Source organism: Lissotriton helveticus, chromosome 5_1 (genome assembly GCF_964261635.1).
Source record: "Lissotriton helveticus chromosome 5_1, aLisHel1.1, whole genome shotgun sequence".
NCBI lineage: Eukaryota > Metazoa > Chordata > Amphibia > Caudata > Salamandridae > Lissotriton > Lissotriton helveticus.
Window position 1 is genome coordinate 242594921 of NC_136065.1, and position 14242 is coordinate 242609162.

The window sequence follows — 14242 nt, forward strand, 5'->3', positions numbered from 1 at the left end:
TATATTCAACAGTTAACATCAGCCACTCCAAATCCAAGTTATGCCATAGCCAATATAACCCTGATGTATAGTCTGCAAGTTTATCTGAATCCCATAATGAGTGGATCGCCTGTTGTGCTATGCCCAATACCAAAGATATTTGTTTGCCCATTTGTGATGTTAGAGGGTACGTCAGATGGTCAGACAGCCATAGGAGTAAGTAGGCAGGGTAGCGGAGTATTAAAGGTAGTGCCTATGTCCTTAAGGATCTATTCCCAAAAATGAGCCAGTTTGGGGCAGTCCCATAGTATCTGTTCCAATATGCTAATGGCTCCACATGCCCTCCAGCAGTCCTTTCTATAGTCTGGAAACCATTTGTGCATCCTGGCAGGTGTCCAATAAGTAACAATCTTTACTTCTGATTCGGTTCTTGCCATATTATGTCCTGTGTGTGTTGTGCTCAATAAAATATGTACTCCCATTCTGTGCGAGTGTACTCCTTAACTCCACTTCCCTGCGTGCTTGGCTGGCGATCTTAAGTTGGGTAGAGGGCTGATCCAAACTGGTGCTCTTAGGTTGGGGAGTGTCCGATACAGAAAGGAGTACAGATCGGAAACCAAGTGGGTATCTGTTAGCAGAAGCCATTTCTCAAACAGCGCCAATGGGCGGTGGGAGTAAGGTTTGGTTAAGGGTGGATAATCCAGTGTTGAACCTGCATGTATGGCATAGGATCGCATCCAGACAGATTAAAGTCTTTTTTCAGAGTGCCAAAAGGAATGACCCCTTCGGTATCAAAGAGGTTGCCAATCCGTTGGCAGCGTGCAGTTTTGGCAGCACTCAAAATGGTCATTGTGCATGCCTGGAGTAAAATCTGAGTTTGCAAAGAGGAGAGTCAAGGGTGGGTTGACAGGCCATTGTGCTCCGCCACTCTATCCCATACCGCTAATGTGACGTGATCAATAACGAGTATAGTCCCTATGGCCTGTTCCTTTGGGGTGTGTTCCATATGCAAATGCCTGCTGTAGCCTGGTCCACAAGGCACCAGCGTTTTTTGGGATTTTGAGCACCCCCATTCTACAAGAAAGCAAAGTCTCATGGACTAATAAGAGCTTGTGAATGTGGGTACCCTCAAACACCCTCTGATAGGGGGACTGTATGTGAGGTACCGTACCACACGTTGTCTTTTCCTATTGATCTCCAGTTGTATAGTGCCACGGGTGTTTGGGGGGGGTGTTATGGGTAGGACTTGAAAAGTATACATAATTTTGGGGAGGATAGTTATTTAATAACCACTATGCAGCCCATCCACAAGAGACAAAGGTAGTGCCATGAATGTAACTCAGTTTTCACTTGCCTAACAACTTGGGTATAGTTAACCTACACTGTTTTAGATGCCGAAGGAGTGAGGCACATCCCAAGATACGGGAGGGGATCTGCACTGCAGATCAGGCAATCTGGTCTTCAACAGGTCCCGGTGAGGCAGGGCCATAGTAAGGTTCATTAAGTGGGACTTTAAAAGGTTAATCTTGACACCAGAGCCTTCCCCAAAGACCACTGGTTCCTGAACTAGTGCTGGGAGGGACAATAGGGGATTCACAAGAGCCATTATCACATCTTCATCATAATTGAATGCTACTAATATGTGCTATGCGGGTCTGAGTGGCTGCTTTGTGCCTTGGGCTCCATGTATACAGGGAAGAGAAGCAGTGATAGCAGGCAGCCCAGGCGTGTCTCTCGACAAATGGATAGGGGCATGAAGACACCCTGTTAACTCTTACTGATACTCAAGGGGAGCTATGGCGGCTAAATACCTACTGGCAGACTACCATCCCGAAGCCAAAATGACTCAGAGTGTCTAGAAAGTATGGCCAGTGTACCAGACCAAATGCCTTCTTGGCTTCAACCAAAAATAACAGGCCTTGGTGCTGAAAACTGTGCTTTGTCGATGCCATGCAAGATACGTTTAGTATTATCCCCACCAATCCTGTTTGGTATGAAGCCTGCCTGGTCAGGATCGATCAGGGATGACATGTATGGATTAAGTATGGTGGCAATAGGCTATTGAATAATTTTGCGTCTACATTAAGAATTGAAATGGTCCTGTATGAGTTAAAAAGGCGGGTGTCTTTTTCTGGCTCGGGCAGTCCCGAAATCCTCCATGAGTGAAAGCGTTGAAGAGCCTGGAAAGATGGGGGCTAATGTATGGCAGAATGTCTTGTCGAAAAATGCCGTAAAGCCATCTGGCCTGGGGGATTTCAGAGGTTGTAAGCGTGCAATTGCTGAAATTACCTCTGAGAGTTTAATCGTTTCTCTAGTGTCTCCATTTGCCCTTACGTGCATTTTGGTACACTCATCCCCTCAAGTTATGCTGAGAGATCCTCAGAGCAGGAATCCAGTGTGGAGTAAAGTAGCTAATAGTAGTCCTGGAACACCTGTGCTATTGCATCGCCTCCACTGATGTCTGTGCCCTTCTGGTCAGAGACAATCCAGACTCTGTCTGCCTATATATGAAATGAAGGGAGTGTGCTAGCACTGTCTCGCTCCTGTTGCACCCAAGATAATATTTACGTGTCAAGCATAATGCGTCAAGATCTGCCATATCCAGGTCTATTTGATTGAGTTGTGTTCTGGCCATGTCTACAGCTCTAAAGATATGTGGCTCCCCAGTATGTTTATGTATAGTTTCCAATTCTTTAACTTAGTTTTATAGTTGTGATCGCTTGTCTCTGCGCATTCTATTGTGATTGGCAGATAATCGTGAACAGTTTCCTCCTTATAGCAGTCTTAATTCTTCCCATTGGTCACCACCTCCACCTCCCCAGTATTGTTAAGTTGAAGGTAGTCTACAGGGGCAGTTGTGAGTGCTTGGACATATGCACGTTGTTGGATAATGTTATCATGTAACCTCCAGGTGCCTGCAGACGTCTTCCTTCCTAGCACTCCAAGCGTCCAGGATATAAGGGAGTGGGGGGGTAGGGTCATGGGGTCGATATACACGCATTGGACTAGTGACTGTGTGATGGTGTGCTTAGGAAGTAGTCTATGTGAGCATGGGTTTCATGAGCTGCTGTGTTGCACATATAGTCTCCATGGGCCTGATGTACGACGGGATTTTGCATACTCAAAGGGTTATGACCCGTTTGCCCATGCAAAAATCAGGTGGGCCATATACTAACATTATTTTGAGACTCACAAATAAATTGCGACTTGCAAAATAGTGTTTATAGCGGTCGCCAAACACGTTTAATTTTTCAAGATGGTGGTAATGCAATCGCTAAAGGGAAGGGGTCCCGATGGGAGCTCTTCTGCTTTGCAAATGCAGGGGAAAGTATTTTTTAGGGGCAGGTATAGAAACAAAACTGCTTTATTTAAAAGCAGTCCCAGACATGGAGGTGAGCAACTCCTGTTGTCAACGGCCAGTCTCCTCCACTACCTTATCAAGGACCGCCTTTCTTTCTTCGACTATAGCGCTAGGGTCAGGCTGTGATCTTTTAGCAGAGCATTGCACCCTTTGTACTCTCCGGTCATCAGTGCCCCCTCTTGCTTCCAAGGAGAGTCTCACGATTCAGTGATAGTTCGGCTTAGAGTTTGTGTGCTTCCGAGAGCTCCTTAATCAGGTGCAGGTAACCGTCCCATCGGTAGATGATGAAGAATGGGTAACCCCAGCCATAGAAGATCCTTTTGCTTCAAGGGAATTCAGTGATGGGTCGAAAATCCCTTTGACACTGTAGGGTGATCACGGAGAGAGGTCCTGGTAAAGTGCAGCTGTGTGATGGCAAACTTGAAGTGGTTGATGGTCCCTTGCCTTGCTGAAGATCTCCTCCTTCAGTTGAAAGTTGAGGACAGATGTCAGGATGTCTGCGTTTCTGTTACTGCATCCTGGGCATCCCACCCTGTGGGCTCTGTCAATATGGATGTCATTTTCATTGTATGCGTCCGTGTTGTATTGAAACAGGGTCCCCATATAGCCTGAGATGTCAGAGTCTATTGCATCTGTTCGGACAACCCCCCACCAAACCCCCTTCCCCCCCCCCCATCTTAATAAGATTGGGGCGGGATGAACTCTCCAATTCCTCCATATGCGCCGATAGGTCACCCTGTCTGTCATGTATGTGCAACAGCTCGAGCTTTTCACTATTGGCTGTCTCGGCGGCATATATGTTGTGAGATCATGTTTCATGAATTGGAGATCAGTTCGTAAAGAATCAAATGGGGATTCCAGGAACACAATTTGTAGTGGATTGGTGCCCTCATACTAGTACATTTTAAAAGGCATTCTTGTCATTACTGCACATTATCGGGGGCGGATGTTTAGCCAAAACACCAGTCTGTTACTGATCCGGTACTGTGGAGATGGGCATAATATAACTTATTTGTCAGCTGGTAATCCTGAAAACTGAAACCACAGTCAGTAGGGCTTGGGGTAAGCAGTCCTTAGTTATGAAGTACCCAGCTCTGAAGTTAGCACACAAGACGGAAAAGCAAAATCAAAGGATTGTACTGACGCACATGTTTTGGGGCAGCAGCTCGTGCTATGTTTTTTTGTTGCAGACTCGTTCTACCTACTTACTGAGGTTTTATGTCCAATGTGGGGTGGGGTAGGAAATGAATGCTATTTGAAGGGGGTCCTTTCTGCAGACTTCCTACAGAATTGAATTGACTGGTCACTAACATCGACATATCATTTCATTGGGTTGATTTCCAAGGGCTGCGATTATAGGAGAACATTATATACATAAAACCTTTAAGATACATATGTAGACTGGGCTGAGACTTTACTTATGATTCCTTGCAGTTGTTGTGCAAATTTTGCTAGCCTTGACAGTTCCAAAGGGGTTTCCAAATTAAACAGAAGTTCCATTGCTTCTGAGCAAGTGCGGGTGCAGTATTTTAAAAACAGTGATTTTAATAAAGTGACTAGGTGAGCCAAGGTTTCCTCGTACTGGTGACAGTCTGCAAGAGGAGACCTTCTCAAGAGATTTCTAGTGGGTGTTTATATCTTTAATTGGCAGAACCATAAGTCTGATTGACACAATTTGATTGGTTTGTTCAGTGCAGAGTTCAAATACGGCTGGCTTGGTTTGTCTTTGTAAGAGCTAGCTAGGACCTGAATATTGCTTCCAGATTTTTCTATAAGCCCCAGATCTTCTTGCCTACATATAATCAGTACAAGTACGGGAATGCAGAAGGACAGTACGACTTATGCTGGCGGCTGAAAGTTCTGGAATTTTCATTCACATACATATGAGGTAATAGAGCTTTATACCCCACACAATGACATATATAATATATTCTAGGAAAGAAAAAGCGATGAGATCTATGCAAGCCACACAATCCTGGACTCACCCTGGTAACAAGTTTTCAGAAGCATACCCAGAGCCCAGAAATTGCAGCCACCCCCCCTTGTAAAGTGTAAGCAATTTTTAGACAGCGTTATGAAATTTGCAGGGCATTTTGGGAACAAAAATGTACTAAGATCCATGCAAGCTTGGATTTCCAGAGATCTTTACTTTGTATAAAAGCCCAAGGATTGTAGGATTACATGAGTGCCGGCTAGCCCTGGGCTCAAATACTGCAGACATCTCCCGTTGACAGTGAAGGTGTTTTTATACATAATTACATTTACAAGACATTGTGGGTAAGAAACTGCAGTGAGAACAATACAAGCCACACAACCATGAACTCCCCAGGCGTTTTTATTGCCAGAAATGCCTGGGGTTAATTGGTTTCCCTGTTTTCCAGTCAAATACTGCAGCTACCCACAAACCAAGACCAATTGAAATTCAATGGCAAAATCATGACATTTACAGGGAAGTCATGGCAAGAAAAAAAAATTGTGAGATCCATGTAAGCCACACCATACTGGAAGCCCCTGGGTATATAGTTGTCAGAAATGTCTGGGGTGGTAGAATTCTATGGATGCTGGCTGACCTTGAGCCCAAATACAGCAGTTGCCCACATCACCAGAGAAGATTAATATCTAAGGGAATATCAATGTCTCCACGCTGCATTTTGGGGCTTTTCCTCTAACTGGTGAAAAGAACGCCCACTCAAGTATAGCATGATTTTGTATCAACAGAAGTATGGGAACACAGACGAGTATAGTGTTGTTGATATTAATTGAATTTCAGTCCAGTTTTTTGTCTTCCAAATTTAAGTCATTATGCAGGAAAGAACACGTTATGCAAAATGCTCTTGAATCATATCTTATTATGGGTAACTCCAAATTCAGAGTCCTATGAATAAGCATTATTCCTGTTCGAAAAAGCATTTTTTTTTTTAAACGGTGAGAAAACAAAAACAAAAACAACTCTGCCTATTCCTGGAAAGGTGGAAAGAGGTCGATCTTAGCATAGCACACCTTTTGATTATGCAAGCGGACTATTGCTTGGACAGTGCTTTTAAAAAAAAAAAATCATAAATCTTTTTATTTTCAAATATGTTATGTTATGTTACTTTATTTCTTCTATAGCGCACGGCTACTCCGAGGAGCATCCCGGCGCTTTGGCGAAGAATATCAGCATATAAAAGCAGCCACACAACAGAAAAGAGCAGAGAAGGAAAAGGATCTATTTCGTGAAGAGCCATGTTTTCAGGTCCTTCCTAAAAGCAAGAAGACAGGGAGCCTGTCTCAGGGACAGTGGTAAATCATTCCAGGCCTTAGGTGTTAAATAGCGGAAAGACCGGCCTCCCAATCTTGCACGTCGAATTGCAGGGACTGTCATCATGGACAGACCCGATGACCTCAGGGTCCTGCTCGGTGCATACCGGGAAAGACGTTTCCCAATATACTTGGGGCCAATACCATGTAAGGCCTTAAAGGCCACGGTCAGGCATTTGAAAAGAATTCGCTTGGAGATAGGTAGCCAGTGTAAGGTGTTCAATAAAACAGTGGCACCAGCTCTCCTCGGGAGTCCAAAGATGGTACGGGCTGCCGAATTCTGGACTACTTGCAAACGGGTCATCAGATATTTTGGTAACCCCAAAAAAAGAGCGTTTGCGTAGTCCAGTCGTGAACCGATCAATGCCTGAACAACTGTTTTCCTATGGTTAAGTGATAGTAGAGGAAGAAATTTCCTCAACATCCGTAAAATGCCGAAGCATTTCCCTGAAAGAGACGAGATGTGAGGCCCAAAAGATAGTTCACAATCCACTATCACTCCCAAATTCTTGGCCTTAAAAGACACCTTGTCAGGGGGGAACATATCTTGTGGCCACCAAGATTTCCAATTGGGTTCAGGGGCGCAGCCGAAAAAGAGGAAATATAGGAAAATAAGGAAAAATAAATGACCATAGAGCAAGCACATACAGGGCACATCAGAATTATTAGTCGTACAGTTCCAGGAATACACATAAGTTAAAAATTCTGGTGTTGCAATGTCCATCGTAAAATTAGGTCCATTTCATACAATATCATATTCATTAATCAATTAGCTTGTCAACATTCCTGATCGTGGGGGGGTCCACAGATGTTACCTCGGTATTCATTCCATTTAGTCCATACAGCTACCCACTTCTTCGGGCACCCCCTAGCCACGTATACCGTCTTTTCCTGCACCATGTTACAATCCATGTCTTTCTGTCAAGCCCCCAGTGTTGGTGGTGTGGCCGCCCCCCATAATCTCGCAATGTTTCTCTTTGCTATTGCCAGACCCAAGGTGGCCCATACTTAGCCTTTCGCAGGGATGTCGGAGGGCTCCCATATGTTAAGGAGACACCCCTTCGCCTCAGGCCTCAACTCCACCCCCCACACGACTTTCATGCAATCAAGCACCTGTGCCCAATAAATTTGTACCTCCCGGCATTGGACAGTGCTTTTTTAAACAAAATGTTACAATTTGACTACTTTCTCGGTTTTCTCCAGGGGAATCCACAAACCCCGAGTAGAGTTCCCAATATGTCAGAAAAAAGATGCAGATTTGTCCGGAAAAGCCTTTGTGGAAAAAGAAATTGGAACGGCTTGAAGAACACCTGGCCCAAATTTCAAAAGTAGATGTCAGCAGCAAAGTGGTTAAACAACTTTGAAAAACAAAAGACGCAAAAGAATGTTTTGCAAAATCGTAATCATGGATATGTGATCTTCCTGCACAAGTAAGTAATATTCAACAAACCTGATAAACACGGCCAGACTGGGAACAGCAACCAGCCATGGCAGATTGCTGCCCGACCGGCCCCGGCATCGGAGGCGAGGGGACGGGGATGCTAGTGAGAAGTACCACTCCCGCTTTTGTTACAGGGGCCAACATTGCAGCACTACTGCAAAACCAGCCCCTACTAACAAAACAGGCCCCCACGGATACAAAACCAGCCCCACCCCTCCGGGCCACCGGGGAAACGACCCTGCTGGTAAACACACTTTCAAAGGAGTGCTTGCTGAATAGGTCCTCTCATCTTGACCAACTTAACATTTCTTCCCAAAAATGATTCATAGAAATGCATTTAAAAAGTTTGGTGAGAAAATTAAATGAAATCACACTTGGGTAGTTCACAGGAGTCTCATGTTTGGAACACTAACGTCTACTTCAGAAGACTGCTTGCTTACCTGGAATTTCTGTTGTACTAGAAAATGAAGTGCGGGTTCTTTTATGAACAATCGGGATGTTGTCCGACACCGGGGTCTTTGCAGCATCTATCATTTGGAAGTTAAAAAAATAATAAATAAAGGCCCAAGAACAAACTACATCATTGACCCATTACTAACCATATCACTTCACTACAGGATAACAGATGAAAAGGCAAGAGTGGAACCACTCGCTCAATTTGCTACAATTTGTGCAAACTCATTCTGCTCCATCTTCCATTTCATCAATGCTTTCTTGGTGGTAATCTTGGAATTAGGCTGCAAACATTACTTTTGTGTCATCTTTTCCTAACCATGAAATAACCTTCTATCTTTCTCTTGAATGTTACCCATCACAGTCAGAGTCCTTCTAACGGCAAGAACCTAATGTTCTGTCTTGTCACTGCTGGAATTATGGATAAGCATCTTCTCTGCACAACCTGCTACTGTAAAATGTTACTTTCACTACTTCTGCAGCATTTTGAGTAGTGTCAGAAAATGGGCCTCTTTTACTTCCTATTTCTCTATGACTTGTGTTTCTATTGTGTTAGCAGAAATGGAACCTAACTCACCACCATAGCACGTTATTCTCCAAGAAAAAAAAGACTGTTAAAAACGCTGAATTGAGTGACACCATCACAAAAGCATACAATGTAGAAGTAGAAGACTATGGTAAAGGTACACTTACTGAGGATGATATTAACAAATTGAGTATTTTAAATAGCTCTGCGGTTTAAAAATTAAAATTAATAAAATAGAAAAGTTCTCTAAATCCGCATGAGGAAGCCATTCGTTTCCTGGTCTGTTTAAAGCACACTTGTAAACCTTAATTGAATAAAAAATCTCAGTTTTCAATTCCTTTTACTCAAGTACACTTAAAAAAATAAAGTACAAAATGCAAGTGAAGTTACAATGAATGTCAACAGTAGGAAAATCATAGAATGATGTACAGAATAATATCCCCAGGTTATCAGCAAAGGACAAAAGGCAGACTCTATGCCAGCACACATAGCCCTATCATGGGGCAACATTTAAGTGGGGAAGAGTAAACCGTACCTGTGCGACCTATAGAAATGAAAGTCGTGAACACAGAACTATGAAATATAATTTTTCAAAATAGAGTCTTTTGCAGTGGCTGATGAAACATTGGGCATGGGCACGATGGGCCTAGCCAAGGAAAAATAGATTTATTTTTCTGTTGATTCAACAAAGAACTGCATTCTAATCTCTTGGGTTATCAACTCACTTTCAGTGACACAGAAAAGCACCCACACCTGATGACTGGCCTACGTTTACATCCTCAGAAAACATGAATACCTATCTATCCATTTCCATCTATCCTATCCATCCATCCATTACCTAGAGTTCCCCACTGCTTGGGAATTCTCCTCAGAGAACTTTTGAAGTAACCACAATGCGTGGCTTTCAAGCTGCATCAATTATTGATCCAAAATTACGCCTCCATGCTCAATTAACAAGCACTAATTAATTTAGACAGGTTAAGCACTGGTTGATGGTTAAATAAAAGGCACAGCTGGCTGTTCAGTCTAGCTCGTCTATTGAACAGTTACTGTACACCTAAAATTCTCTGTACATCACAAGTTTTTTTAGAGACAGTAAAACCAATCAAATTCAGTTTTTATTTGTCCAATTTACAGACTCTATTTAACATCTCAACTTAAAATGCCAGTGTTTATTCATTCTGTAACTGTGTTCTATTTTGTTCCAGATGTTTATTTGTTCTTATGTTTATTATGTGTACTAGATATGTATTCTTCTTATCTGTCTGTAAAGCGCTCTGATACTCCTGGGTCCAGTAGCGCTATATAAAACCTTTTAAATAAATAAATAAATAAATAAAATAAATAAATAAATAAATAAATAAAAGACATCAGCAGTTCTGTATTGATAAGACAGGGAAAGGAAAAATAGGAGAACAAATAATGGTAATGCAAACCTATTGGCTTTGGCAATCATTTAGTGGCTTATATAGGGACCACAAATGCATACCCACCCGCAGGAGTCTCCTATAGATGCGTGCACGTTCACAGCGACCATCTTTGAATGCATTTTGGTTTATTTTCACATGCCGCATTCACAGATGTGGCAGCAATCTATCAATGGGATTTGTTAAACTAACACAAAACCATTCATAGGTACCCTCCACATGCACATACGGACAACTAACTTTAAATGGCCGAGGGAAGAGGTGGTAATGAAGAGTAGGTGGGAGAGGAGATACAATAGCCCACCAGGGATTGCAGCGCAAGGTCCAATGTCAGCAGCAGAAAGATAGAGGATTCAATCAGAGCACATTAAGACTAAAATGCTCCTGGCCAAAACAAATACAGGAACAGAGAAGGAGTGAGGAAAGTCACAGATTAAGGAGCATGAAAGTGAGATGGACAACAAAGTCATCCAATCATGAGCAAAGGGCTGACTCAACGCCCATTCTAGGTATATGTAGATACAATAGGTCTTACCAATATATAGTTAAAGCGGTCTCAAGCCAAGACCTAAAAAGTTTTCAAATCCTAAGAGAAAGGTATGAGAGTCCTCAGAGTCATCAATGTGCAATGCTGGAAACAAAACAGTTTGCAGTCACAGATTTAAAGAAAATCTACAACAATTGCTAAATTCCTAAACAAAACACAAACAGCATTAGCTTTAGAGGACCAAATAGTTTAGCATTTGATGTACTAACGCATGTAAACAAAGGCATTCACACTTGCTGTTTACATGTGTTGTCTGCACAAATGTTGTTTATCGCATTAAAGCCAGGCATACTGAATGCTTTACCATTGGATGGTAAAAATAAAAAAGTAGCAATAAGGATTGCTTACTGTAGAGAATGCAGATCGGAAATAAAGATCTGAAGATGGCAAAAGAGAGCTGACTGCACTTTTCAGAAGTAAAATAGTACCTAATGTGTTTCAAACAAACCATCTCCTGGAAGGCGGAACAATACATTATACTATCAAATTCAAAATCAAAGTGAGAGAATATATGTCCTCTGGGTAGAGCCAAATTTAACTCTATGTATATTTTGAAGAATTAGAACCATGAGTCAGAATAATACATTGCTTCATATTTATATATTTTTTTAAACGGAATGTTATGATTTAAAAAAATATTTAAATGGTTATATGAAATTCTTCTGAGAGCATATTCTTTCTGGTACCGGTCACACTCACCAAGTATGCACTAATCTCGAGAATTCTTGAAGGAAATCTTACAATTTTCAGGAAACCGACGATAAATAAAAGACGATCAGCTGACTGATTGGGATTTAAGAGTACATTCATAGCCAAAACATATATTCACATTATTTGAGTGCTAGGTGATAGGCCACTTGAACAGACACTAAAAGCAGTACCTGAACAATAATATGTAAACGTTTGGGTATTTTTGGAGGGAAAACATGCAGAACGTCATGGCACTTGCGCACATCTGAACCAACGGAACGGTTGGGGTCTGTTCCCTTCCAAACTGGTCCTATATTTCCTAATACAGTCGCACAGCCATAACATTTGATAGCCATATTTTTGGATTTCATTAATGGACGCTTTGATTAGATCATCAGGCCAGTTATCGAAACCTACACCTCCACTGGCTAACAGGTACTTTCTAGCAGATATCATGAACTAATATTTCTTCTCAGGCGCAGAGGTATTTTGAGGGATCAAAGCTAAGACAATAGGCACCTTAATGCACTCCATTTAAAATCTAAAGTCGGAAGCTGACCTTTTCTAACTGTTTGCAGACAGGTGAAATCTCTATAACATGCTTTCATCTAGGCTTCGTTTTTCTGGAATTATCTATCATTCAGCCAAATCATTAATACAAGTTCATTAACTTGTAAATAATTTAATTGCCTTCTTTGTTAGGACTCCTACACACAATGTGAAGAAAAACCAAATTCATCTGCACAGAGTCGAGGGGTGAAATGGAACGTACGGTGAGATCGAAACCTCTACGTGAAATTCCCTTCTTGATTTTAAAATGAATCTTAAAACTACATTTTCATCAAACGTGGAAATCAGAAAGAGAGGCAAATATGCAAGAGAATGCTAACTATGGAAAGTGATCAAGGGGACCAAACAAAAGGGGGTGATCACTGGCATACTTTTTGCAATGCCCAACTTGAGGACACAGATTTGTTCACAATGGGGAAAACTGCTGCATTAATTTAAAAAACGTATGGCAGCTACATCAAAATGAGTTGTCCAGGTATGGTTATATTATGTTGAGTCTCAGGGAAATCCCCAAATTATTTTACTTGTAAGTTGACAAAGGAGAAAAAGAAAGACAGAAAGACCCACATTTGAGGAGCCCAGGCTTTTTGCGTCTCAGATAGGTTTTGTGCTATAAGAGATTACTAACGCAAAATTTACAAAGAAAGACGGATTTAAAAAAAACTGATTTTAGATGAGCCTTCAAGGTGGAGTATGACAAACTTTAGTATCTACTCAGAGGTTCAGAGTTCAGGAGCAGCAAGTAGTTTAATTCTGAATAAGTAGCAGACTTGCAGTTAGCTAAAAAATAGAAGAAATAGACTGAGTAAATGTGGAGTGCACTAGGTGCATACATGCACTGCTCTGTTCTGTCCCTGATCTAAAAGAAACAGGGATGTCTGGATGCTGCCGGCGGCAGCTGCAAAAACCAAAAGGCACCATTAAGAACAGACCAGACAGATTGTCAGCTACTCAAATCGGTGAAAGATGGAGGCGTAACCACCGAATGAGAGTGAGGGCACCTACTACAGCATAATTGGAGGAGAAATAGCAAAACATGGCCTGGAAATTAGGCAGACTAGATCTCAATTTAGCTGGGTCGCACAATGCATGCTAATAAGCGCTAATATGTGACACAGCAGCAGTATAAAATCACTCTGGTGAGCTGGAATGGTGAGGCTTAAGCACCGCACGATCAAAGTAGGCTGTAAAGGGCCTGGTCCATAGAAGCTGCATGGTTTTAACAACATGCAGTTAAAAAATGCTGGAAACCAGCAGACTCTCCTTGAAGTGCGAAACTTGCCATTATCGAAGTGATGTCTTTAATAATTGGAAGCCCCATGTCGTCTGAATATAGAAGGTCCTAGAGGCCCAACAAAACTCTTTGGGCATTTTGTGCACCTCCTGAGCTCTGTACAACAGCAGACACCCTCAGTTATTTGGTGTTTCGGGGAGTTGAGGGAGCAGTAGATCTCCAAGCAAGTACGAAGCCCCATAGCAGGGTGTCACTGACCACTATCATGAGCACACACAACTACACTGTGCCAAGGCCCACACTATTTAGACAAAAGTTCACCTTGCAGAGTAGCTAATGCCAGGGGTCGAACAGGCTTTAAACACAGTGTGACCATATGTCAGGCCAGAGGAAGCCCACTAAAGGAAATTCCATATAAAAATATATACAGCACATCTAATTGATAACAAGCAGGCCATCATAAACAGATGCCCCTTCATCTCTTACGAAGGAGGACCTGGAAAGCTATATACCCGACTTTCAAGCTAATTTAGAAAAATCCTGGTGCATGGCAAACACTTTGACAAAGAAACTGTGCCAAGAACTGGAGCATATGAAAGATGGCATGCGAGTAAGGAATGATCAAACAAATCGGTGGCGAATCAACTTGACATTAGGGACACAGCTGAAATAATTATGCATAGAAAAATAGTGTCCCGAATTACAAACCTGGAT

The 14242-nt window shown here is 42.1% G+C and overlaps 1 protein-coding gene across 4 annotated transcripts in view; it reads right to left on the reverse strand.

The window, feature by feature from the left end:
- Window positions 1-14242, reverse strand: part of PNPLA7 (patatin like domain 7, lysophospholipase) — a 1524034-nt gene that overhangs the window by 1181949 nt on the left and 327843 nt on the right. For all 4 annotated transcript variants that reach the window (XM_078642105.1, XM_078642108.1, XM_078642106.1 and 1 more), the window contains one exon: window positions 8522-8608. In XM_078642105.1, coding sequence (XP_078498231.1) covers window positions 8522-8608 — 87 coding nt within the window. The remainder of the gene's footprint in view (window positions 1-8521; window positions 8609-14242) is intronic.